Genomic DNA, 27,955 nt, shown 5'->3' with positions numbered 1-27,955 from the left:
CCCTTTAAAGGAAACCACAAGGAACATTAGGGACTTGCAATATGGGAAGCAGTGTCATTGTGTCAAGTTTCATAGAAGTCAAGATATAATACAATTTGTTTTAATATTTATTCTGTTATATGTACATAATTAAAAATAGAAAAATAAAAGCAAACTGAATCTTATAAAATATAAACTGTTTACACTAAGATGGTCTAAATTATGTTCGCATGAAAGTTAAAACATAGAAAAGCAGCCCAGGCATACTGCTATTTACTGTTAAAACATATTCTACTTCTAGCAATAGTTACAGAAAGATGCAGTGAGAAGAGCAATTCTTCAGGACTGTACCACACAAAATGCTTTTACAGACAAACAGGGCTGCTGTGAACCAGGCTAAGACCAAATGCACACTTTCATGTTTGCAGGCATGATTCACATAAACAGTTCAAGCGATTGATTGTTTAAGCAGCTTCAGTTTCAGCCTCCAGTAGTATAGGAGATTGGAAGGTGTCATCCAGAAAGTGTGACGCTGCAAAGATTTGTCACAAAAAGAAACTGAGTTATTTCTGAATCTGAAACAAAGAAAAAAAATCGGCAATGTTTTCTCATCAGGCTGTATCCTAACCGTCCATTCCAGCAAGTCACTAGCTGAATTATTGTAGGTAATTCTTCTCGATTCCTGTTTCACTTCCACAGTGCAAAAAAACTCTCTCTGTGTCACAGCTAACTAGCAGCTGCTTGCCTGTACTGTTTCATTCAAACAAATAAAAATTAAAAAAAAAAAAGAAAATTAAAAAAATCCAGTTTTAAATAGGAAATAGAACACGACTATGTTCAGCTTGCAGGGGGCAGGGGGCGGGGACAGAAGAGGGAAGAGGGGAAAAAAAAAAAGGAAAAGCATTTCTAAATCTATTATTTCCCTCCCCTCCAACTTACGCCATATTATGTACTGGTATTGTTGTACCTAAATTTCTAGAAAGCAGCAAAGAAAAGAAGCCTTTAAACAAGATTATCCCTGAGAGTCTTACACAAATCAAGCTGATGCTATCCCCATTATACCTTGAGATTTAAGATACTTAAAATGCAGTTAAACAAATTAACTTTAACGAACTAAAGAGACCTAGTGTGCCAGAACACAAAGCATAAAACTAAAAATAATCACTAGAAGGAAAGAAAAAATATGTCCCAATCTGGACAAAAGTCTATAATTTACCAATCTGATAAACTAAACTTAATTTCCAATTTGGAATTAAAATTAAACTAGGTCTTTTTTTAATGGCAGCTAATATGTGTAGACTGAAGTACCTTTTCAAGCTAACTGAATTAGAAAGTTACTTTTATCCTATGGAAGAACAGAGCTGAAGAACAAGCAAGTAATTGTTTACTGGAGCAAAGCGCTTGGTGGGGGAAAAATTGGGAACAAACAAATGGTGATCTGAAACTGGCCATTTAAAAAAAAAAATAAAAAAGACAGTACAACACAAGATGCTATGGTCTGCAGACAAGAACACTGCTTCTCTAATTGGGTGAGATCTGAAAGCAAGTTGGCTTGCTGTACAGTTTAGGCATATAATCCCCACTATGACTCAGCTGTCACACCCACGGTCTCTGTGCTAAAATAGCTAGTCGTAGGACCACAGCTGATCTCCACCACTGAAATGGACGATTGGGTCCTTCAGTCCCCATCCGCGTCTGAGTCGGCATACTTGAGCTCACACTTGACATCGAAGGGCTTGTCCTTCGCCTCTTGGGATGCCTGTGAATCCCCAGGCTGCAGCTGGCCATTCCCGCAGTCGGGCTCAGTCTCGTAGCCGGTGTCATGTGCCAGCTTTGGCTGCTCCCCACTCTGGTGGCTGATGCTGCCTTGCTCCACCAGTGTCTCCTTCACACTTTGCTCACATTCAGAAAAATCTGACTTGGTTTTCTTCTTACCCAGCAGCATGATAGAGCGAAATTTCAAGCACTGCCCTGGCAAGTACCCTTTGTAACAGTTGTAGGACAGCAGACACAAGAAAAGGATAAAAAAGAAGAGGAAGAGGAACATCAACAGGAAGTTATCATTTGACTTGAGGAACATTGTCTTTTCTGGGACCGCATCAGGAACTGAATTGAAGAGCTCTGTGTTGGAGGCTGCACTTGTTAGGACAGGGCCAATGGGCTTTGTTACTACCCTTGCTGTTGTTACTGGTACCATATGAGTAGTCAAGGTGTGAGCAGTAGACCCCTTGGTTGATACAGCTGACACTTTTGGCACATCGCTATTACCTTCTGTTGGTGCAGCTGCCGTGGTGGGACCCACTGTGGTGTGCTGGATCTTTTTCAGTTCCAAAATGTGCTTAGCCAGCACTTGAGAAAATTTCTTATTCTTCACTTTTTCTTCTGACAAACACTGGTAAACACCACTGTCTCCTTCTGATAAATTGAATATGAGCAATGCCTTTTCCAGCAGGCGGTACTTGGGACTCTCCACTCTCAGTACATCATCTTTGAACTTCCAAACTACCTGTGCCAGATTGGACTTTTGAGAACACTTGAGTTCTGCTGTGCTCCCATGCTTGAATGTATGCTGTAGGGAATTCTCTCTTACTTTATCTGGAACATCAAAATAAATGTGCAGAGTATCAGCAATGATCCCCGTTTGCTCTAATCTGTACAGTTTCATGAGACTGTACAATAGTCTTAATGGAAATGTAAAGATTACGACATTCAGATTACCTCACAAGACCAAGATGACAGCATGTAAGACTCCCAGTGAAATACCAAGCTACAGCTGTGTGTGAGACATCAAGACGAACTAAGAGATAGGATACCTCAAACTCTAAGACAGCCTCCACTGCTAAAGATGAGACCTTATTGATCAATAACTGAGCATGCATCTGAGACAAGATGCTGAACTTGGTATCACTTTATATGCAATTAATGCATTTTAAGTAAATCAGTAACTACAAAATAACCAAGAATAAATTGAACAAAGTGCTGTTACTCAAAATTCTCTTCTAAAAAAAATAACAGCATTTATGGTACACCCACAGTGCAACACTACAAACTAACAAAAAAACCCTAACAAGCTAAACTCTCATGGTGGACCCTGCTTTGCTTGTATTAGAAAAAAATGAAGTACATCAAACTCTTCAAAGCATTTTTAACTGAAGTACACATTTCCTGTAACACTACTACTCTTTAAGATCTCCTCGATCTGGTGGCAGCAGCACACACTATAAAGAAAGGACTTGTAGTTACTTGCCTTAAAGCACTATGGAGGGTACTTCAGCTGCTCTGCATCATGTTTTGAGTCCCCCTCCCCTCTCACCATAAACCCAGCTTTTTTCAGCTTTTTTTTTTTTTTTTTTTTTGATCCAGCAGCAATAACGAAGCACTTATCAAGGCTCACAGCAGTATGTCAAATGCTGTATCACAGAGACAGCAGCCTCTGCAATATAAGTACTTATGGTAAATATTGCTTTAATCACAAGTCGCTGTTGAGGTACCCCATTCATTTCAGGTGTTTCTGCACTGCACACTGAGATGTATACAAACACAGACATTTTAAGACAACATGCAGGCTGTACAGATGCTCTAAAATTCAAAAGCAGAATCTCATACCTATTAAAATATAAAATGGTGTCCAAATAATCACAAAAACCAAGCTGAGCTAAACAGAACTCTTTCACTACTCCACCTAGACATGCGAAAGAGCTCTTCAAAGACTAACTCACCAGAACAAGACGATGCATCTCCACCTATGTTCTGAATCCAGTTCCTGTAAAAGGAAGTCCAAGTATTACAACTTCAAATCTTATTTCCTACAGCCTGCCCATCCTCTCGTAGTAAGATTCATCTTATCTAAATAGCACATGAGATGGATAGGAAAAAGTCTGCATTTGAAACCATTCAAAATAGAAACCATAGAAAAATACCAGTTACCAGTAAGGGGCAAGACTGACACAGTACTGATTGTAACTGTAAAGTAATCAAAGGCTACCATTACCTTTCAATTTCACTTTCTTTAAAAATATCAATGCAGGAAGCTTTAAGGGGTTTCCAAGCACAGTAAGGATCCCTTGCTAAAACACAGTCAACACAAGTGGTGTACTTATCACAGAATGCCACCGGAGACTGAACCACACCAGAATTTGAACCAGCATAGAGGTATCTTCTGCCCTAAAAAAAACCAAAGCACAACAACAACAAAAAAAAAATCACAGCCAATCACTTTCTCAAAGTCGAATAACCCAATTCATGAAACAATTTAAAAATGGCTAAAAGTAAAGAGTGGCATACACAGAGCCATGCTTGTAAAAACTGGAGCATGAGGGGAATAAGCATTTTGATTAGCTTTTATTTCTAGAAAGGAAAGGAGACTTATCTTGAAAATATTCAGTGATGCTGGAAGTACAAAAAGACAAAAGAACAAAAACCTGAAATAGATACAGTTTATGAGAATGGAAAGTAACTATGTCTAACCATGGCTTTATCACACAGTTCTTCCACAAATACAAATGCACCGACAATCCTCATATGAGGCAAAGCAAGCCTGTGCTGACGACACGTCTGCGGCAGACACATGCAAGCCTGAATAGGCAATGCTCACTGTATGTAGGACCTGCTTCTGCCCCCATTAACCCAAAGCAGTCCTACTGCCTTCAGCTCTTCTACCAGTTAGGTCTCTGCAGCCACATCAGCATCAGCCTTGAGTCAAATGCGGCTGCCTACTTGCTACTCAAGGAGGAACACTGGATAGTATTCAAAGGAAACAGCACTGGTATGACACCTAGGAAGAGGAGGATATAAACAGAACAGCTGTTTGACCCACTGTTGCTGGGGATCCCAAACAAGTCTCACTGTGAGCATGGCAGGAAGAGATCACACTCATCCTGAACACCCTTCTCATAAAAGACAGGCAGCTGCCTTATTTCACTCATCTGTTCAGAGCTCCGGGAAACCAATGGCTAAAGGTACACTGTGAATTTACATATTATTATGCAAAGCCTCAAGAAAGGGGCCTGCTCTACCACCCAAACCCACCAGTGACTGACCTTCTAGTCCTTTTGGGAGGCTGTGCACACAAAGTCAAACCGCACACACCACCTTGGCAGTGGGTTGGCATCATCCTAGGGTGCTGATAAATACACCCTACCACAGTTGTCATGGCAAATGAGCAGGACTCAAGCACAGAGTGGCTTTTCCTGTACAGCAACCATATGTATCTTGGTATATAGAAATGTACTCAGGGGTCGTGTCTGCAGTGAGACTGCTTCACTCCAGCAGAATGAATATGGTCACGAAGTGATGGGCAGACATCCAAGAAAGACTTCTAGTAGAGAAACATTCTTCAGAAAATCCTCATGTTTGTGGTACAGACTTTTGGTCTTGACATTGGAAACAGACTCAAGAAAACAACTAACACGGCATCTTAGGGCTGAATTTAGGTTTTGGGGCTCACTGTCACTCTTTTCCTAAGGATGTAAGGAGGTTTTGCCACAAGAACTCGTAACAGGTTAGTCTCTTTAATGTAATGATCATGAGGAAGTCGGTCTTCAAATTATGCTAATGAATGATGCATTCTGACTAACAGCATTCTTTAGAGGAAGCTACAAGACCAAGCACAAATCAGTCTGGATCCATCTGAAGATCCATATGAAGAATGCAAACAGCTTTCAAGGAAAATCTTGGCACTGCAAGATGAAAGGCAAAACTGGATCAAAAAAGTATCTGCTAGCACTGCCTGCTAGAAGATGGACTTTGAAAGAGAATCAAATTTCAGAGACATATATTCAAATGCAATCTTTTGGCCTAAAATTTAACTTAGGTTAGCATTGGGCTATGCTGCAGTGCCCACAGAAGGAAGTCTGTGGTGTTGCAGACATACAACTTTCTAGAAAAAGTTTCCAACTCTGATGGAAAGCTCCCACAAGGCACCAAGCGCTGCTCATCTCCTAGCGCTCTGCTAGCTAATGTTCAAGCCAACAGTGCAACACTGTGCATGGGTCGTAATGTCTTGGCATGGTTCCCAGCTGGTACATCCATGATTTCAGAGAACGTACAGTGAGCCGAGCAGACCATTTTAAAAAATCCAGACACATCTTTCAGTCAACTGGGAGTTAGAAGGATTTACTGTAGGCGCATCTGACTCTGCCCACCACCCTCCAAACAAGGTGAAGGTATATGGGAAAGGCCTGGAGACTGCTGCAATAATGTCTTCAGCAAGGACTCCGACTCCAGAGAGGTGTGAAGCCCACTGTCAGAGTAACAACTATAATGCTCTCGTAGTTAGACGATTACAATGGGATGCCACTACACATACCACAATACCAACTACATGAAGGACTTCACTAGCAACTGACTGTTATTGCTACTGTGATGTCCAGGGAGGTAGAAACTTGTGTTTTCAGTCTGGGGAGCAGAAGTAATCCCTGTTTGGGTGGTACTGCAACTATACAACTTTCACGATTCCAGCATCTGACCCAACCTCCTATTTCTCATTGCTGAAAAGAACTGCTGCTTTTACAGGAAGGTACTGGGCAGCACTGCTTCAGTTTTGAGTGTTAGTTTTATATGTCAAAAGTTATTCTAGCAAAAGAAAAATTTCCCCTTGCAGAAGGTACAAGCTGTTACGCTCCACAGTGCCAGGCAGGAAGCAGTGACTTGTTCCAACCCGAAGCGTTGAGAGAAGTTTCTCTGTGAAAAGATAGCATGTTCCCCATGCAGCCCCTATGCCATGTCTCACACTGCCCACTTTCAGGATATTCTTGAGGAACTGAGAATGTGGCACCTAGATTCAGAGAAAATAAATTCTGTGCCATCGTTTCTACACTACCCTTGGCTATCAAGTGCATGCTGAAGCTGCTAGATCATGTGTCTTTGGTATCAGGTTGTAATGCCTACCCCTTCCCCTCCACTCCCCAGAAATGGAGGAATCGTAATTAAGCTGGTGTATGAATGATCCCACAATTCACTCACAATGGGAAGAATTGGTATTAGCATATTTATTAGAAGAGTTATCTATCATCTTCTATCACAGGGCAAATGCTGAAACCTCCTGTAAAAGCAAGGCATTTGAAGCTTTCTTTGCAGATAAAGCAGAAGAAACCAGCAAACATTTTATATATACACACACATGTATACCGACACACACACATATATATATATATATATATATATATAAAAGTTGCCAGTGTGATGCATCATACAAAAATAATACAAACATCTTTACTGAAATCTGTGAGCACGGTAGTTTTTAATCATTAATTTTCATTTTTCTATCAAAAATATACTCTGTCCTCAAGACTTCTTTCTATTACAAGCATGAAAGGACAAATAAGTGTGCAAGATGAGTATGAAAGAATTACAGCTAAAGCTCTTGTCCACTAGGTTGATCATGTTGGTATGCAAAGTTTTAGTAAATATCACATAAAAATAAAAGCTGTTTCTAAGATATCTTGGCAGTATTCCTAAGTCCTTAGCTGCAGAGCATTTATTGATCACTAGGTAGCTACTGAATGCCAGTATTACTACAGACACTTCAAAAAAGTAATTGTTTCCTTAAGAAATGCCAAGATTTTGCCAGTTGAGGAGTCTGATGCTAAAAGCCACTGCTTAGGGTAATAATGTCACAGATATTCATGGATCTGCAGGTCTGAGTAACGAGGGCCAGGAGCCTAACTAGTTTACGAAGTACATACAGTGATTATCCTCCAACTGTCACAAAACCACTCCAGGATTAAATTGAGTGACTGACTAATAAACTTTCAAACTGCTGAGTTTGGAGCCTGTGGCAAGGCTTGTGTCCCCCAGCTGCAGCTGGTGCTGCACCAGGCAGACAGGACCTCACCAGCGGTCCTCACCTCTAGCTGCACCAAACATGACTGCTTGCACGATGCATCTAGCATGTAGGAGACTGCAAGATTTGAGACAGCAGAATCCAATTTGTTACACAATTCTGAGTCTCTCTGCTAGACAAGACTGTTCTCTCTTCTTAGGTCTATTTCCTCAGAAAGATATAACAATTCTTTGCTAAACCCCCGACGATTTTTCCTCACAGATTTGCAATGTCCACAAGGGGTCAGAATTTTCACACTACTCCTAAACCTGAAAACTGGTACCTTAAAACATGTTACAGCTTTCAGCTTCTGCACATGGAATCCAAATGAAGACCTGCACACCTGTGACACACAACTACCCCCATATCTACATACTTTCAGAAGCTTGCCATTTACCAAATACACTGAAATGCAGCAGGCAATACCTGCTATTGCTGCAGTGTGAAGAGTTACAGATGCAGCCTTTGCTTCTGTGCACAGTGTGTTCTTTCATCACGACACAGTTGCAAGGTGGTAATAAAAAGTTTTGTGGAAGAGCAAAGTGACGTGAATGCTGTGATACTTATAGCACTTACTTTTTTGGATGCAAGCAAGAGAGTTTGGACTGGCTCAAAATTTGGAAAAAGCTGTGTTTCTTCAATAATATGCATTCCATTTTCATAGCTGATAGCTTTGTGCAGGGCTCCTTGATCTGAAACAATAAAGCAATATATTTAAGCAAGATCCTTAAAATAAAAAGGCAGTGAAATAATGCACAATTGCTGTAAATTCTCTCAATCTGCTTGCTGTTCAGCTGAAGACTTCACACAGCTCTGTGCCAATGGCAACCATTGCCACCGTAAGGAGCTCTGTGCAAGAAATGACATTGTGGCACAAATGATGACAATTTAGGGATTATCTTATCTGTGGGGTTTTTTCTGCACTCATTGCAGTTTTGCAGTTCTTTTCCTGCAATACTTTTTCAAAGCACGTAAGATTCTCCACTTACTCACCATGGCCCCTTACGCTTAATGAAAATATCAGCTTGCGTAAAAGCAGTGTAAATATTAAAATCTCAAGAGTTTCTTTTAGAACATACTTCAGCCTAAAGAATCAGTGCATCATTAAAAAAGTGTTTTGCAGAACTCACCTGTACTGATGAACATAACATCATATATGGTGCCATTGAGTGCTCTGACTCTATCTACTACAATCTGAGTATACTTCACATCTCGTTTTATTAGTCGAGGTCTGTCTCCCATTGGAGTCACTGAGTCATCCATTAGAGGATGATCTTTAACAAACTGCAATGTTTTGTCTGGTAAATTCAGAGAACTCATGTAGTTTGATGCTCTGGCTTCCTTGTTTATACACTAGTCAGGGCAGCAGGAACAAACAAAAAAAAAAAGAGAGACAACCAAATGATATCATTTACTTGTACAAAATAGAGACAATTAACAGCAGCTACATGCATTTTCCTCTCTGCATTATTTTGGCCAGTAAGCACACCTTTACATTATACACATTTTACTGAGGAAGGTCCTCAGGTCCTGTAGCACTTTGGCTTCTGTGATGTACTAATCCCTGAGCTTCAGACTACATTTTTGTTTGGGCTGAAAATACATTTTATGAAAACATTCTTTCTGGACTCTCATGCTTCTTAACTACTTTTAACTGTCACCTCATTCAGCAGTAGCAACAGAATGACTGCAGGGAACATGAGAAAGTAAGAAAAGTGTGTGAGAGACCCACTTACGAATATTTCAGTTTGCAGAGCAATGCACTGCATTGAATAAGCCTGCTGAACCTACTGAGACAATGCGAAGATTGCTATACTTCTGTTCATCTGAACTAAAAAGTATCTGATGTTGCCTAGTGTGTACTGTCATCTATTTCACCACCAGAAAATTAGTAACAAAATAATGAAAATACAAAACTAGCAAATAACTCAATTATAAATTAAACAAAACCCACTTTGATTCCCAGACATAAAGTTCAGAATAAATCACTTGAGTGTATTTCTACAAAGTCTTTACAACAAAAAGTATCCAGATCAGGGCAAACTAAAATTAAGATTTAGTACGTTACATAATATTTTCTAGTTTCTTTACTCCTGGAGCACTAAAAAAAGACTAGTCATCAAATTTAAGATTACAGAAACTTACTGCACCAGGTCGAGGATTAGGAATTTCCCCATTGTATCGTACCCACTTTGTATGAGACTGTTCTACTGTAGCACTCTGCATATATTTTCCTTTTGAAAAAACCTCTTCTACAGTAGACAGATTGTATGCACATACTGCTGACAGCCCCACATTATTCCTAAAAGTTCAGAAAGAAAGAAAAAAAAATCATAGCAGTAATTATTACTTCTTGTAGTAGTCAACTGATATTGAAAGTACTTATCCAGGAAAAGGCTATACCACACTTACAGTTGCGGGGTGAAGACTCCATATATCACTGGTTCCTTCAGAGTTGGAGACTTGAGAATAAAAACATCATTGATAATATTGAAAATTAAATTCTTATCAGGGATGGTACAAATCAATCTGGCCTTGAGAAAGGAAGTCCATTTTTTCTGCAAGGTCCTTAATCCTCCTTGGTCCCTCTTTTGATATTAAAAAAATAAAAAGGTATTTGTGAGGAGAATTAGTATCATGCTATAATAACTGCTATAGAGCATGAAATTACTGAGCTCTGCTCTTTTCTAACGTTTGACCTATAGCAACATCAACAAATGTTAACACATTCACAAACAGAAAAGTAAGGAAGCCACAGAAAAATTAGTTGATTCAACAAAAATAATGCAGAATGGTTTCTATCAACACATAGAGGTAGGACGAGACATGAGACCTATAAAAGAACCATACTTCAGCAACACTTGAAAAATTGAGATGAGCAATGTACCCTTAGAAAAAAACCTGCTTATTAGAACAAGTGAAATAAGCATGGAAGCATTATACTGTACCTTAAGAGAAATAAGTAACATTGCGTTTATTCTGTGACATCTAAACTGCGATTTAAATTCTAATGTTGCAATATGCAATTAAACTTGCCTGATATTAATAATTTCATTAGAAGAAATGCAGCAGTGGGTTAATCCTGCAAGAAGATACCACTTTTATTAAGGATTTGCAATACCAAGGCTTAAAGAAGCCAAGATATATTGACTACAAATGTTTCAAAATATTTGATACTTGAGCTGTAGCTCTGGTACTTCTCTTTAAAAAGCAGAACATCATCATTTCCCACTCATTATCCAATGCTGTTATGCAAAGTACTAATGGAAATCTGCAAAATGTATGAACGCAGTAAGTATAAATGCTTATAGATTTGCAACCTGTCATTGATTCCTGTTTCAAACAAACAGCAGCAATAAAGCTCTTCTATTCCATCATATTCCCTTTTCAAGTGTACACAAGCTGTCAGTGGGAAGAGGGCCATAACAATAAACCCAATGTAAAGCTGCCTCCAGCTGTTTGTTTAATGGTAATCCCAAGGGCAGTAACTTGTTATTGATGTTTTGACTTCCATGTTTAAATATATAACAGTAAAATCAAAATAAAACATTTCAGCTTCATCAAAATGAAGTGGCTAGATAAATTTCCTGTTGGAAAAAAATCCCAAGGAAATTGATACATTCCACTGGAAAAGTTTTTGTTAAATCAACATTTTCTACTGGAAAAAAACTCTTTCATCAGCAAGATTTTTAACAAACACTCCTGAGTACATACTTGAATCAGCCTAACAAATTGAGGTTTAAACACAGCAAGTGTGACAGAATCAGGCTGCTGGTGACTGTTTTCCTTGAGGCTCTGGCAGCTCTAAGAGCTTCATGGAAGTCCCATCTGCTACATCACAGTCAAGAGCTATTCTGCTGCGGACACAGCTACAGTTTTGTTTGCATACAGCTACTTAAAAGTAATTTGACAAACACCCTATCCTCTCAGCTCCAACCAAAGTCTTCCCAGGGAGCTGTACTTAGAGTTGTTTACAAAAAAATACAAATGAATGCCAGGGGAGACACTTTTTCTGTTGCTGGGTTTTGTGGTGGATGGTTTTTTCCCCAGGGGTGAGCAGAACCCTCAGATGTACTGAAATTTCACCACTGTACAAAATTAAATCAAGTATTTGTTCCCAAAGCAACAATTCGGCTTTCTCAGTTCTGAAGAACTGACTGAAATTGCTGATTTACTAAGATTCAGGAAGTTCAACCACTTCCATTTAATTGGCAAAAAGTCCACAATAATAAATGCTTTTTAACACACACACACACAGTTCTAGTTGAACTAGTAAAAGTAAATTGAACTATGTCCCACCTTGCACACTCTAGCTATTCTTGGAATCATCAATTTTCCAACAAATTCGTACTCCACAGACACCTCAGTGAAAAAGAAGTATATCTTGTCATCTTCTCCATCAGTGCTGTTTTGATCTGCTCTTATCACATCAGCAAAAACAAAATTGGGCTCTACAGATAGAAAGAGAATAATTTTATATTATATATGAGACTAGTAACTTGATTCCCTCAAAGACCCTCTAGGAGCCCCCTTTAGCCCAAACCTCACACTGCACTTACCCTCTCCTGTCACTGACCTACCTATAGAGTCTGCTGTTCATAATAAGAATAGCATTTCTTAAAAAATAGAAATAGAGAAAAACCAGACCCACAAACCCTTCATTAAAGTACTAAGGTACCCGAGAGGTCTCTGTGGTCTAATATATCATTACTTCAATATTCTTCAGTCCATACGGAAGTGTGGTTTTCTAATGGGCCTGGAGAGTTACCCTCCCTTGCCTGCCTCTACTCGATTTCAGCTTAAACACCAAAAATGACATTACAAGATGTATTACAAAATGCAGTATCCTGTACTTTTTGGACGGAATGCATCTTTTGGATTATGTTAACTTCATTATTTTTGTCCTTTTTGGCAGAAAGCCACTAACCTCTAAGCATTCACAAAACTTAGTGAATTTTGAAATTCAGGAACTGAAATCATCAGGAACCATGATCAGCTCAATTTGAAAACCTGCTAGAGACTGAAACCATTCTTCCTTAGTGTATCATAACTATGCTGCATTATTGCAATGATGAACAAGTAGATATAAAATGAACTGTAGCCCTTTAATGTCAAGTCAAAGCCTGTATATCTTGAAGCTGTTTTCATTGTCAATGCTGATAAAAATCCTTAGAACACGAGGGCACACACTCACAGGTCAGTGTATGCCAGTATAACAAAATCCATTCTTTATGAGATATTAGACAACTATCCCTTATCCCAGGTAAGACACTTAAACTCTTTATCTGTGGAGAGGAAGGAAAAACAATTTGGTTGGGCCAGTTCTCATGCCCGCTTACCGTTAAGCCAAGGTATTGCATACTCTGTTCTCAGAGGGCTCTGATGAGAGTGCCGTGAAATGATAGGTTCACTTCCCAAGAAATTGTAAGAAGTCCCAGAATAAAGCTCCTCATCTTTAACACAAAACCAAATATTTTAGACTGTCTTATGCACTGGATACCAAAAAGGGTACGTAAATATTTTGGGAGACTACGTAAGCTTAAACTTCTCACAACAAAAGGTAAACAAGGAGTTCTTCTAAATCGCCCCAGACATGTCTTCTATGTTTACATTTCTGCTGACCATTCTCAAGACTAACATTTCCACACTGGGGTTTACTATTGCTCTAACACAAGCAGCTGGAAAAAGTCAGCATTGTTTTTGTGGTACTTCAACACTTAACATGCAAACTTACAGTTTATGTACAAACATGCAAATTTACTTAAGAAATGCCACGGAAGTTTTGGAAGTAATTATTTCCCTCTCTTTCTATACTACCATTATTCAACCTCAACTTTTAATAATTTGGTCAACAATGCAGGGAATGTGTTCTTTTCTTCCTCATTTTCAGTTTCATGTTACTTTGAGCTTCTCAGGGTACACCAGGGTACTGCCATGAACTCTGGTTTCACCAAATCAAGGTTCAGTAGTGTCTAATCATGCAATAATATACTTGAAACAAACATCTCACTTCACTACTCTGTCTTATGGATATGTCTTCAGGACAGCTAAAAAAATATACTTGTTAGGTTTACTGGCATCACAGTAATTGTTACTACAAAGGCACTCAAAGTACATTTAGACTACCTGAACTAAATATGTTAAACACCTGAAAACATAGTTTAAAAATTAGTATTTTTAAAGTTGTTTCCAAAACAACCTAGAGTTTTTTAAGTTCTCCTTTTAAGAAACACACTAAGGTTGACTACATAAGTAATTTAATGTCTATCTAGATATGACAGTAAAGATTAAAAAATATGAACACAATCCACCATTTTGATATTGAGAGACTGGAGAATGACAGCAGAAAAGAACAATTTTAATACATAATAATGATGAATACAAAGTCTGAACTTACCAACCATAACAGATGTGTAGCTTTGAGCAGGATCAAATGGACATCTGCCCTTACCATCTTCATTTTTACCTCCAAGTTCAAATGAAATTAAATTCTGCAAAAAATTAAGTTGAAAACTGCAAAACAACTGTTTGCACTTTTTCTTTCAGCCACTTGACTCGTGCAAAGGTAACTGAAAAATGATCACTAAATAATAGACTATACTATCAACTTTCAGCATCAAAGTCATTTTTTGGTAAGATTGGTAAGATTTGGTAAGATTATAAAAGGCATATGCATTTTCAGAAAATCTTATCGAGTCCAGCAGACAGAGAAGAAATGTGATCGTACGATTCGTGAGGGTGCAAGCAGAAAAGAATAGAAGACAAGAAGTTAAATCCAGACAGAGCTCAAGAAAGAGCACACAAACCAAACAGCAGGAAAGGCAGAGAAGTTAATTGATATATGGAAATAGCTGGCTATTACTGAATTAGGCTGCACAAAAATGGAGTTTTTAAAATCAAGAACGCTTTCTGAAGTAAATTTAGCAATTTTCAAGATCATGTTAAATTTGTGAGATAGGGCACAATCCAACTGAATTTTAAAAAGCAACAGAGCACTTAGGCTACTACTTTATAAATCCCTCAAAAACAGAGGGAATGAAGATCAGGAAGATGATGGAGAACTGTAGCCACAGTACCGGGGAAGTGATCAGTTACACTGCATAATGAAGATATTGGAGGCTAGGGGTAATGACTTCTGGCAATGTTCCAGAGGTGACGGCAGGCAGACTTGCAGGCAGGGGAGACCAAAAAGAACAAACAATTACAAGATTTCTCAACTCCAGAATTGTTAAGAGCTGCAGAAAGGTGAATGATCCAAAAGTCAGCAGAAAAGAAAAAGGGGGGGGGGGGGGGAAAGGAGTTTTGATTTTGCGCCAAGACTTCACTCTGAAGCATTCAGCACTATGAACCTGTGGCATAGCCAGGAGCAGAGACAAGCAGAGGCAGGAATCTGAGAAACTTCAGGGAGATTTGGTAATGGCTGGAAGTTGCAAAGAAAGTAATTTCCGTTTTAGAAATTGTTTTTATGCTAATGCACAATACACAGAGAATTACGAAAGCTAAGAAAAAGTAAATCTGCAGTTAAACAAGATGAAACAATAATTCAGTAAGCACTTTGAAAAAGGAATAGTACAGTTTATTTACATACTCTATCATTACTGTGGGACAGCGTAATAAATGCTCCAAACTTTATGAACAGCACTGAAATTGCAACAGTCCTTGGAAATGGAGATTAACTCACTGTTTAAATGAGCTGCTTTTACATTACAGCTGTTATTGCATCAAAATGTATGTACATTCTTACCAGGTAATCACATGTTGGCTGAAACGCATTAGTTCCACACACATATAGAAAAGTATCGTTCAGCTGTTGCAAGACACGCACATAATTACGACACTCCGTCTGTAACAGAGGATAAGGAAAGGACTGGTCTGATAAACCATAGCTTCCACGTTCCAACATAAATAAACAATTATAGTTGTGCTGGCAGCTCGTCTGTTGCTGATACTTATGCCACACCATACCAGCAAGGCTGTGTGATACAATCATCACTGGCACACCACCACCCTACAGTCTCCAGGAGCTCTGGTCCTGCAGCACCTGTTTTCCTATAGACAGTAGTGCACAGCTGCCTCATTCAGAGTATCATGATCAAGTACCATACGCTCAGCAGGGTGCATGTCAAGTTGTTCTATGAAAACAACACACTCCAAAGACATATCTGATCCACAGAAACAATTAGTTAAACATAGAATAACCTAGATGAAACAGTAAGTGATACTCAATGTTGTTTCTTGATAAAAACCTCTAATACCATTAAATTAGCTACAAAGCTTTGTTACTTGTATCTGTCCTTTTTTTTTCAGTCCTTGATATCAATTGCTGTTTCATCCAAGGGAGCTTCTTAATTCCTTTGACTCTGAAATAGTCTGCCCATTTTAGTGTAAGAAATACCAGTAGTGGCATAATACCTTGACCTTTTTGAAACTACTGCACCATGCAAAATATCATAGCTACAACACAAGTGTGACTAATAAAAAGTTATGAGTACAATGAGGAAAAAGCATAGATGGCAGTAAGTTTGACTTGCTAAACTGGAGGCAGGGAAAAAAAGAAAAGGAAGAGAGGGTTGGAGCTTTGGCAAAGTACCTTTCTAACTAATAATCTCTGCAGAGGACTGCTGGAGACACACATAGCGTGCACTAAACTGTGTGCACATGCAAGAAATTCATATCATATTCATAGTGGCTGTACGTGACTTATCACTAGTAACCCCAACAGAACTCGGAGAACAAAAATAACACTCTGAGTGCATCCTGAAGAGGCAGACAAGGAGGAAACACCCCTTAAATACCCGCCAGACCTCGTGCTAGGATAGCATACTGATGGTTGTCAGTAGGAGGAAAGGCACTAAGCTGAGCCAAGGGAGAGAGTCCACTCCCACCTCAAGAAGTCCCATGAATGCAGGATGTCTCTCAGCTCTGGATGCAGCACCTAGGGGTTTACAACACTTTGAACCACAGCGGCTGCAGGTTTGGGGCTGCCAATATCAAACACCTCCAAGTGTAGACTAGGACTGCTTTTTCTATTCACAGGGCTTGCAGACTTCCACTTTCAGACCTGTGCTAAAAGCCTAACCATTAGTCTTGCCCAGTAAACCCTCACTTTAAGGTATCACTAAATGAAGTGGTGCTACACAAGGGGAAAGGTACATCCACATACAGTGAACTACCTCAAGTAATCCATCTCCAAAGAAAGGCAAATTGAGCAAGCCAGCCTGCGTGTTGGCAGTTGTGAGGAGTCCATGGTTCCCAGAAACACCAAGGGATCCCAGGGGCTGAGGTGCCCGCACTGCTGAGCTGGCAGGAGATCAAAATGGTCAGGTGCTGGGGAGCTGTCTGAGCAGCCACGCCAGCAAGGTGCTACCACAAGGGGCGTGCCCGCCAAGTACCACAATATAGATGTATGCACTTAGCAAAACACTGGTAGAACAGCACTGGCTTAATAATAAACCCTATGCCTTAAAGCAAAGCAAACAAAGTTTTCAGTCATTTTGTAAAATCAAATGCTGGAGTGGAATTATTGCAATAACAGAACACAACAGTTGCTATCAATTACCTCCATGAAAGCAATACTGGTTTATCATTTTAATGGAAAAACTTGCAACATTAAGCACACATCAGGGTGTGTTTAGACTTTCAAACATTCAAATTATATTCACTAGCAAAATAATGAACTAAGAATATGAGATGCACCCCAGAGTCCTGAGGGAACTGGCTGATGTAGTTGCCAAGCCACTCTTCATGACATCTGAAAAGTCGTGGCAGTCAGGTGAAGTCCCTGGGGACTGGAAAAAGGGAAACATCGCACCCATTTTTAAAAAGGGTAGAAAGGAGGACTCTGGGAACTACCACCCTGTCAGCCTCACCTCTGTGCCTGGGAAGATCATGGAACAGATCCTCCTAGAAGCTATGCTAAGGCACATGGAGGACATGGAGGTGATACGAGTCAGACAGCATGGCTTCACTAGGGGCAAGTCCTGTCTGACCAACCTGGTGGCTTTCTACAAAGGACTGACTGCATCAGTGGACAAGGGAAGAGCAACGGATATCAACTATCTGGACTTCTGCAAGGCCTTTGACACGGTCCCCCACAACATCCTTCTAAGTTGGAGAGATATGGATTTGATGGGTGGACTGTTCAGTGGATAAGGAACTGGCTGAATGGTCACATCCAGAGGGCAGTGGTCAATGGTGGCTCAATGTCCAGATGGAGAGGGGTGACAAGTGGTGTCCCTCAGGGATCCATACTGGGACCGGTGCTGTGCAACATCTTGATCAACGATTTAGACAGCAGGATCAAGTGCACCCTCAGCAAGTTTGATGATGACACCAAGCTGAGTGGTGCAGCTGACAGGCCAGAGGGACAGGATGTCATCCAGAGGGACCTGGACGAGCTGGAGAGGTAGGCCCGAGCAAACCTTATGAAATTCAACAAGGCCAAGTACTACACTTGGGTCGGAACAATCCTCATTATCAATACAGGCTGGGGGATGATGTGATAGAGAGCAGCCCTGAGGAAAAGGACTTGGGGGGGTACTGGTGGATGAAAAGCTGGACATGAGCCAACAATGTGCACTTGCAGCCCAGAACGCCAAACGCTTCCTGGGCTGCATCAGAAGAACCATGGCCAGCAGATCCAGAGAGGTGATTCTGCCCCTCTACTCTGCTCTCACGAGACCCCACCTGGAGTACCGTGTCCAGCTCTGTAGCCCTTAGCATAAGAAGGACATGGACCTGTTGGAGTGGGTCCAGAGGAGGACAACGAAGATAATCAGAGGGCTGGAGCACCTCTCCTATGAAGACAGGCTGAGAGAGTTGGTGTTGTTCAGCCTGGAGAAGAGAAGGCTCCAGGAAGACCTTACAGCAGACTTCCAGTACCTGAAGGGGGCCTATAAGAAAGCTGGGGAGGGGCTGTTTGCAAGGGCATGTAGCAATAGGACGAGGGGCAATGATTTTAAACTAGAGCAGGGTAGGTTTAGATTAGACATTAGGAAGAAGTTCTTTACAATGAGGGTGGTAAGACACAGGAACAGGTTGCCCAGAGAGGTGGTGGAGGCCCCATCCCTGGAGACATTCAAGGTCAGGCTTGATGAGGCTCTGAGCAACCTGATCTAGTTGAAGATGTCCCTGCTTACTGCAGGGGGGTTGGACTAGATGACCTTTAAAGGTCCCTTCCAACCCAACACATTCTATGATTCTATGAATTTAAAAAAAAAAAAGTTAAAGAATTTAGGTGATTATTTGAAAATTTTTATTTCAAACAGTTGGAGACTTTCTTCTTTTAAGATCACTCCTCTTGAAGTAAAATGTAGAACATCTTTCTCAAAGTTCAATAGAAGTACATACCTGTTCTGATTTGCCCTTGACTGCACATTTAGTCCTTTTATCTTCAGTGACCTTCCAGTGTAACTAAGTGAAAAAAACAAGCAACAAAAAGGCACATTCAAAGCTCTTTAATTCAATGCAAAGTCTGTAAATCTCGCACTAACGTACTAAAAAAGGCAACCCTAAGACTATGTGCAGCAAATGCCAGCCTTTCTGCAAGCAGCTTTCAAAGCTTCAAAGCCATTCTTTCCCAGGGAGGTGACAATTCCAAATGCATGTGCCTTAAGAGGGGCTAAAAAACTGCTACTGTCTTTTGGGTTCATCATGAAGTTTCCCCTTAAATTGCTAATGAAGTCTCTATTACCATATGCATTAGGGAAATGTAACTGTAACTGGATTGAACTACTTTTCAATTCTAAGTAATTCTCAATTTCATTCACACTTCAATGAAAAAATACTTCGGGGGCAGGGGGGAAGTGGAATCAGAGAAAACTTATTGGACCAATTTACGCTATATGGAGAAGTACAGCTTTGACAGTTACATGCACTAATAAAACGAGTTTTATATGCTGGTGAAATTGCCCACCATCACCCATGAACATTTTGTTCAGATTAAAAATCATATGAGCGTCTTCCAAAACATCCTGGGTGGGTCTCCATGCCATGCCTCCTGTCAGCCTGTGCTGCTGATGGGATAAGAAGCAGGAGCCTGGGAAGGACTGGAAGCAATACAATGTTAGCAGACTTCTGCACAGGCTAATCTACTCTGAGAAGCCAGCATCAGCACATCCAGAGTACTTTTCTCAGCAAGCTGGATCAGACCTGTCTGCACCACCACTTGCTCTGCAGACAAACCTAAAGACCCAAAACAGAAGCTGAAACTGAAAGAACAGGGCCTTCATTTCATCTGAAGCACATCTGCAGCCTGCCACTCCTGAGCAAGATCCAACTTTGCTTTGGTTTCAGATTAGATTACTTTCTGATTCAGATTAACAGAAGATGGACCACTCCTGATAATAAAAGTATGTATAAGAACCACCATTAGAGATGATACCCAAATTCCCTCCAGTCCAGCACCCTGTATCCAAGAAGATATTACCAAGAAGTAATTGGGAGACTTCCAATTACTTGTTTACATCCAACTTCTCATTTCTTCCTCTCATCTGATGGCATGTTTTACTCTATAGCATCTTCCAGAAATAACACAGGAACAACCCCCACACAGAATTTTCTCTTTTAGGTACATACCACCTAAAGAACAGTGCTAGTGACCTCAGGAAATTAAGTCAAATTTGGAGTATGATTTTTACATGAAGGATAATGTATTAAAATGCGTACCTCATGCTGCTTTTCATCAATATTCACTGCATTTAATGCAAAAATCACTTCTCTGGCTCCTACATATAGAACATCTTTGTCTTCACTTAACAGCAAGGTTGAATAGTTTGACACTTCTGATTCATGAAAATGTATTAGCTGTACCTCTGTTGAAATGAAAGAAAAACAGCAACACATGAAGAAACGTGACCACTTAGGGTCAAGTTTGTGGGTCATTTTTCTAAGTTGTCTAACAGCTGTTGGGTATCTTGGAAACAACAAAGGTTAGTTTGGACAACCCATGTAACATGAGAAATGCCTCAGCAGCTTGGTTCAGCAGAGATAGCAGCTCCCATCACCAACATCAAAATCACTGGTCCCCCCTTTCTCATTCAATTTCAGATGCCTAAATATTTCCGTCTGTAGTGATCCCTAACACTCAAGTCTTCATTTTTTTTTCTACCTGTTAATTCCCTTTTTTTCTAACCTTCCCTTATACTGTCAGGTCCTTCCTCACCTTTTCCCTTCCACGTACCCACCTACTGCGGAAAATCAGGTCAGTCACTACGTCCCTTGCAACCCCCCAAAAAAATCTCACAACAAAATCCTGCACCTTGAAAGACAACACTTCAGTATATTATCACAGCAGAAAGAAGACACAGACTAAAGCTAAAAAGGAACCATTTACAGAGGGTCAATAAAGCTGATTTTGACGTGGACACCAGAGATGAAATGAACTGTACAAGACAGAAAGAAGTAACATGGGGGAAAACCAAGATGAAAAGGAAGAAGACGAGAGAAAGAGGGAGACACGGGGGAAAAGGCAGTGGAAAAAGGAAGCATGCAGACTGGAACAAAATGACTTGGAGAAAGATGACACAAAATGACTAATACAGGAATATTTTTTCTGCACGTACAACCATAATGGAAAAATGACTGAAAGCTTGGAAGGCTCTATTTTGTGCAAGAGACTACCACAAGATTAATTAAGCACGGCTTTTTAAGAAAACAACGTATTATTGCTCCTAATTCTAACATTAAAAATTGTACATTTTCAACTGTAATACTCTGGAAACATTCATTTTAAACTAGGTTCTCAAGCATGTCATTTTATAATCTTTTACTTGGCAGGAAAACTTTCCCCAAATGGACGAACTGGTTCATACAACTCCCCATGTTCATTCCTCCACTGAACTAAATTCCCTGTCCTACTCAAAGTGGCTTCACATATTTAAATGCAACAATTCGTAGCAGACGGAGACAGGGAGAAATAGCAGGAATGAAAATACTGTTTATTTTCAGTAATTTGGATATGGGTTTGCAGTGCATTACCATAATACCTTTACACAGCAACTTGCCAAATTTAAATTATACAAGATAGGAGCATCAAGAAGTCTAACTAGGAACTACAAGCCCTGTCTAGACCATTTTTTTCTGAAAAGCTGCATCAGCAGTCACTAACTTCTATATCAATAAACATGAAAAACACTTCCTACAGTTATCTGATAAGTCATCTTATTGCTCCTACATTCTTAATCTCCACCTATCTTTTCCAACGCTATGACTGCTCAGTATTTAACATCCTTATTTAAGGCTGCTTCTTCATACTGCCCATGTACTGGTTTGGTTTTGTTTGGTCACAGCACTCTTGGGTATGTAATTGTTTTTAACTAACTAGTAGTAAAGGAGGACCCAAACACAAAACCTTGTAAAACCTAAAGCACCCATGCTACATGGAGGTGCAGGGGGAGGGGAGAGTAAAGAAAAAAAAAAAAAATTAATGAACAGTGGCAAATAACTACTTCATGGCCCTTGCTCCAGAGTTCAGACTCAGGCCAAATTTTTGAACAAAAACTAAAGGATTCTCTGATGCCAATGTGCCAAATTTGCTGAGTCCTGTTAATTGTATTGGGAGGTTATGAATATCTGCTGCAACTTCAAATACAGGGAAAGTAGTGTTTTGTGAAAGATTGCTTCAACTCTAGGCACCCTGTAACACTGTCAGAAGAGGGCCAAATGCGTATCTTTCCTCCACCTGGTGATTTATTTAGTACACAGGATGGTTGAGTGTCAAAATACTTCTCAGTTTGAAAAAGCATTAAAAAAAATATTATTAGCTGGAGAGGTGCATTTTGCTAGTATGTTCAATCTCAAAGTAAAAATAATTTATTAAAACAAAATACATCTACTGAGTTTTTCTGTTGAGCCAAGATTCAGCTGCAAGATCCTTCAGCTGAGAAAGCCAAATTTGGAATTCCTCCTTTAAAAGGCTATGTTTTCAGAACTGATTGAAGAATCTGAAATCAGTTAACCCAGTGCCTGAGTCACTTTCTAATATTCTGGTCCTAAGCACTTCACAAGCTGAGCAAAGCAAGCGAGACCTTACCAAACTCGTAGCAAGCACGCAAGCACATACAGCTTCAATGAGTTTCAAATCCCACAGAAACCCTGAGATTGTGGCAATGTCCCATATTAGACTACTTAAGTTTCTCCTCTTACCTCTGTGTTCCCAAGTGATCCTCGGTACTGGGCCAAATGCTACTGACGCTTCCAATAACAAATAAACCCAATAAAAAGCACATAGAGCCATCTTCAGTATCCTTGCTCTTTGGGGCTCCTTGGATAACTGCGGTAGGTAGCGTTTCTTTGGCAGAAGAAATGCAAATCCCAGGGAATATTAGAGACCAGGCATCTCAGACCTTGAGAGCAGTGCAACAGGGCAGGCTGGAACAACTGTACAAGTACGTGCTTTTCAGCAGATCTTCAAGGGAACGCACATTTTCCAGGATGCTGCATACAGAGACTGCCCACACTCTCTACAGGCTGCAGAGCTACTGAGAAGCACAACTGAGCACATTCTTCTGTTTCATTGCAGAAATAAATGATGCTGTGGAGACAGGAGGGAAGCAAGTAGAAGAGAAAGCAAACTGAGTGCTGCCAAAAGTAGCACATTGTATGCACTGATCTTGCAATACTTCTACAGCTGTCTGCATAGCTTAATTTGGATAAAGAGTACATTAATTGGTGAAAATACAATTCTTAAACACAAGCCACACATCACATGGCAAACAGGCAATAATTGAAAGCAATCATTTCAATCTAGAATGCCAAGTATAAATATTGTGAAGTCACTTATGTTTAATGCACAAAATTCAACTCTAGTTTATGTATTTTCTTACTTTAAATAGTGAGTTGAACAAAATCCCACCTCTTTAATAATGATAAACAAAGATAACAAAAATCACTATCACTAAGTTCAGAAAGCAAAGGACATGAGAAGTGTAGCATTCATCTTAAGCATCAGTTACATAAACCTGCTGCACCTCCCATCCTTGGGATCTTTAGAACAAAAGTGTCATTTTTAGCAAAGTCTTTCATGCTACTAATGCACTCAAGGTGTAAGGCAGTAGAAAGAAATACAGCTATGGAAACAAAGAGGTAATGCACTGCATACAGAAATAAAGGGAGAAAATGCTTAAATACTAAAACTGCTAGACAGACCTATGAAAGTCATTCTGTCTCCAAGCCACCCCATTACTCCCAGGCCCAGAAAAGGCTCTGTCCTCTGCGATCAACAAAACCAGTTATTTGCTGCTTTCTACACCATCTTCCACAAGTTTCCACTGCTCTCATCTTCCCACAACCATTCATAGGTTGAGGCTTGTTGTCGTGGTTCTGGCTGGATTGGCCAATCAGAATGACAGATGGCCCTCCCCCCCGCTCTCCTCAGAAAGGAGAGGAAGAGATAAGGAGATTTACGAGTTTAGAAAAAGAACTAAACAACTTTAATGAAAATAGTAACAAATAAGAAAATAGTAAATAATAATAGAATAATAAAAATTGAAGAAAAAAGTATACAATATATACAAAACACTATCCAGCTCCCAGGATGATGACTGCATTGCCAGCAGACACAGGGGAAGTCCCAGACTGGAGTCAGTGATGGACAGGAGCTGAATTCTGGAACTAGAGTCAGGAATGCTAAGATTGGGATCAAAGGCAGATGAACAGACAGGGTCCTCCTCAGACGTCGGCCCCTCAAGAAAAAACGAGCCACAGCCACCTTGCCCCTTTGATCCCTCAGCTTTTATACTGAGCGTGATGCATTGGGATGGAATACCCTGCTGGTCAGTTTTGGGTCACCTGTCCCGTCTGCTCCTCCCTGCAGGTGGGACCCCTCTACGCTTCTCCCCTTCCCACCCTCTAACGGAGCAAACAGCGAAGTTAGCTGACCTTGGTTGTTATAGCAATAAGTCTAAGCAAGAGCCTCTGTGCATACCGTTCCTTGGTATAATCAGGTCTTATCACTCTGAGAGGGAACAGTTTCTGAACAATATGCTGTTAATTTCAGACTTTAGTCAGTTAGAAGAGGCCCAGCTAAAATGGAAAATTACAAATCAGAAAATTGGTTCTGTTTTACCTCAAACCAGGACACTCGTTTAAATATTTACCAGAAGAAGCGAGTGCATTCATCAATCACTACATCACTGCATATGGATAAATTTTGAGGGTTGTACATTTGGAGGGGTGGGGCTGTGAGAGAAGCACATTGTCCTTTGCAGGACACAATAGCAGCAGGGCACAGAAGGTGCTAGATTTACACCGTGTCATAGCCTGAGACATTAGTTGATGCTACTAAGAGACATGCCACAATCAAAGAGAACTGTCATACCTAGAGGTTATCCAGCATGAAGGAAGGGAAGGTTACAAAATCCTCAGTAGTGTTCAAGAGGAAAGGGGCAGCACTTGAGGGGAACAGAAGTAAAAAACTAAGGCAAAGCTGCAGCAAGAACACCTCTAAGGACATGTGTGATGCCAATAGCCTCTTTGGGAGGGAGGGGGTCCGCATTTAAGCGGGCAAAGGCAAGGAACCTCTGGGAAGTGCAACCAGCAGACCTGTTACAAACACAAATGTAATGTGGCTGAGTAGAAGATAGACAAATACATTAGAAGCTTTTACACCTGCTTTACTAAATGATCACAGGCAAGGTTAAAAAAAAATTAAAAATCTCTTTTATTCCTACAAATCTTTTGTCTACTAAGGAAAAACCCGCACAAAACCACAAGTTGCTCAAGATGAACCTGAACTTAAGTAATTTTTTGTATTTTTTTAGTTTTGGTAAGCACTTTCCATCAGATCCAACTGTTTGTAATGGATCATATAAGTCTTTTTTTTTTAAGGCATTTTATTTTCAATTAAGCTTACTAGGCTTGTTTATCTGTCTTGCACCCCTTCCCATTTATCATCATATACAAGCAATTTTCACATTTTGCTCTCCAACACATTAAAAAGTACACACTCAGAGTTGCAAGGTATCACACAAACATATTTTGAGGCAAATAGCTTTGCAGTTAAGTATTTACAATGATTAAGTTCAAGACAGTTTAGCAATTTCATTTTAATGGAAAAACAAGGGGAAATGCAGAAGTTTGAAGAGACATCTTTAAGCCATCAATTGTACACACTGCTAATTCTTTTTTTCATGCCACCTTTTGTTACTGAAAAGACTCCACATAATAATCAATTCCCCATTAACTCTTGGGGTTTTTTTAAACAGAGACAGCCAGAACATTATTATTCAGTACCAGTCCCAGCAATAAGCAATTATTTATGTACAATACCATACTGTAGAGATGTCTCCAGAGAAGACTTCTGAAGTTCTGTAAATTTTCTGGACTTTAAAATAGGATTAGCAAACCTATGCCCTTGTAATGGAAAATCCTGAGTCTCCCTACAGCCATGGTTATGCTCCCAGCCTAGCTCACCTACCTCAGGAAATGCAAAATGACAACAAATATGAAATAAATTACATTATCTCCTGAAGATGACAAAAGGTCTGGTTGGGTTTGTTATTGCCTACTTTGCCATGTGGCTGGAGAACTGCTCTCAAAGCAGAAATCTGTGAGACAGTCTTCAATGAACATTAAGAGCCCAGTCGTGCAAGATCCACTTTGTTCTCATTCATATTACTTTAAGTAGAGATGAAAATGCACTCAGGATCTTGCCCTTTAATTTACCCTTCAATTTAAGTACTCTCCCCCCTGCTCCCTTCCCTGTGCTGAAAATTACCTGGAACAACTCCTTCACTGACATCCACTGGGAAGTCATCCATAGTCTAATATGAACCTGTTTTTATATAACACAAGGGGTAGAAGGAAAAGAAAAAAAAAGGAAAAAAACACCAGACAGTGGCCTAATTTCCAAATTAGCTCAGTTCCATCAGTGTTCACTGGTTTTGATTAGATTTGAGTGCTTTGCATTTCTGAAAAGTTAGGTTTCCTAATGCTTTAGATTTTACTCCTAAAAATGAGACACAATTTGCTTGAAAACAAGAACACTTAAGCAGTAAAACAGAAAGAAACTTGAAACGCATTGATAAATAATTAAACTATAATTAAAGTGACCACAGGTCTACTTCTCTGTTTTCTGTAAAACTGCTGAAAATTTTCCTAGGTAAAGTTAAACCAGTAATTTTAATTTAGGCACCCTGCTGCTGATGATTTTAATTAATGATGAACTACAGCAAAATAACATGTACTTGCATGAGTTTTCCATAATGCTTTTATTTACGGTGACTAAAAGAAGAAACAATCAACAGAGCTCCTGTCAGTTTGGCAGAGCACATCTGGAAATTCAGAGCTATGAACATTCTCATTGACATCCATAAATTTTACTGCAGAGGCAGAAAAATGGGAAGAGACAAATTTCTGCGTTCTCAAAGGACAGAAAATCAAAACCGTTAGAAGAAAAATTTTAGGCTGCCTAAGTGCTAATATGGAATACTAGCACAAATTATGAAAGGAGGGATTTATGATAGTATATCTTGACTGTTACCAAGATTGAAAAACATCTGGCTCTCACATTGCCTGTGTCAGTGGGCATCAAAGAAACACTGCTCCAGTCCATCTCGTAGAAAAATGAAAAATGTTAGCCTTGCAATGGGAGTAGCTGAAAAATCAACAATGGGAAGGAGACTGCCATCTTTCCCATCCTCCAGGACACAGAGGCAAAGTAAGCACAAAGAGGTACTTGTGAAGATAAAAATTATCTTTCACAGACATCAATTCAGCAACCCTTATCAGTACCAAATTAATTGTTTTATAAGTAATAAAACACAACATCTAAAACCCAGAGGTCAGTGCCTTCTTCCCCAGTCAGCATGGTAAAGCTGTGTTGAAGTGTGCATCTTGTACATGTGATAATTGCACAAGCTATCTAAATTCTGGAATTTCAAAGTCAGGAAATGCCAGATTTTGCAACCCTGGTTTTGAAATCTTTTTTCTTCTAATAAATACTTAGTTGCATTGAGCAACTTCTGAATTCTGCTCAGTATTAGACAAATTGCTAAATGGATCTATCTTTATCTTCTCTACGAAGGTTGAAACTGTATGGAATTTACTGACACACTCGCAGTGGTCAGCATTTTATCTACGATCCTTGTGATTCCCAAGAAAAGGTTGTCAGCATCAGAATATCCAGCCTCCTCATGCAGAAAGTCAAACAGGCAC

The 27,955-nt window shown here is 39.8% G+C and overlaps 1 protein-coding gene across 14 annotated transcripts in view; it reads right to left on the bottom strand.

Moving 5' to 3' along the window:
• SEMA4D (semaphorin 4D) overlaps positions 1–27,955 on the bottom strand; it is a 103,884-nt gene that overhangs the window by 14,996 nt on the left and 60,933 nt on the right. For 10 of the 14 annotated variants that reach the window (XM_054185991.1, XM_054185997.1, XM_054186000.1 and 7 more), the window contains 14 exons: positions 22,946–23,333; positions 20,468–20,613; positions 19,151–19,213; positions 15,546–15,644; positions 14,199–14,292; positions 13,141–13,254; positions 12,101–12,252; positions 10,214–10,389; positions 9,947–10,103; positions 8,932–9,154; positions 8,378–8,493; positions 3,971–4,143; positions 3,699–3,742; positions 2,248–2,574 (listed from right to left, as the gene is read on the bottom strand). In XM_054185991.1, the coding sequence (XP_054041966.1) occupies positions 2,248–2,574; positions 3,699–3,742; positions 3,971–4,143; positions 8,378–8,493; positions 8,932–9,154; positions 9,947–10,103; positions 10,214–10,389; positions 12,101–12,252; positions 13,141–13,254; positions 14,199–14,292; positions 15,546–15,644; positions 19,151–19,213; positions 20,468–20,613; positions 22,946–23,036 (1,975 nt within the window). In that variant the 5' untranslated portion in view covers positions 23,037–23,333. Of the gene's footprint in view, positions 1–62; positions 2,575–3,698; positions 3,743–3,970; positions 4,144–8,377; positions 8,494–8,931; positions 9,155–9,946; positions 10,104–10,213; positions 10,390–12,100; positions 12,253–13,140; positions 13,255–14,198; positions 14,293–15,545; positions 15,645–19,150; positions 19,214–20,467; positions 20,614–22,945; positions 23,334–25,118; positions 25,343–27,955 lie in introns of those variants that run through there. The other 4 variants (XM_054185993.1, XM_054185996.1, XM_054185998.1 and 1 more) reach the window with 4 other exon arrangements.

Source organism: Rissa tridactyla, chromosome Z, assembly GCF_028500815.1.
Source record: "Rissa tridactyla isolate bRisTri1 chromosome Z, bRisTri1.patW.cur.20221130, whole genome shotgun sequence".
Classification (NCBI taxonomy): Eukaryota; Metazoa; Chordata; class Aves; order Charadriiformes; family Laridae; genus Rissa; species Rissa tridactyla.
This window is presented reverse-complemented; position numbering and strand designations above follow the sequence as displayed.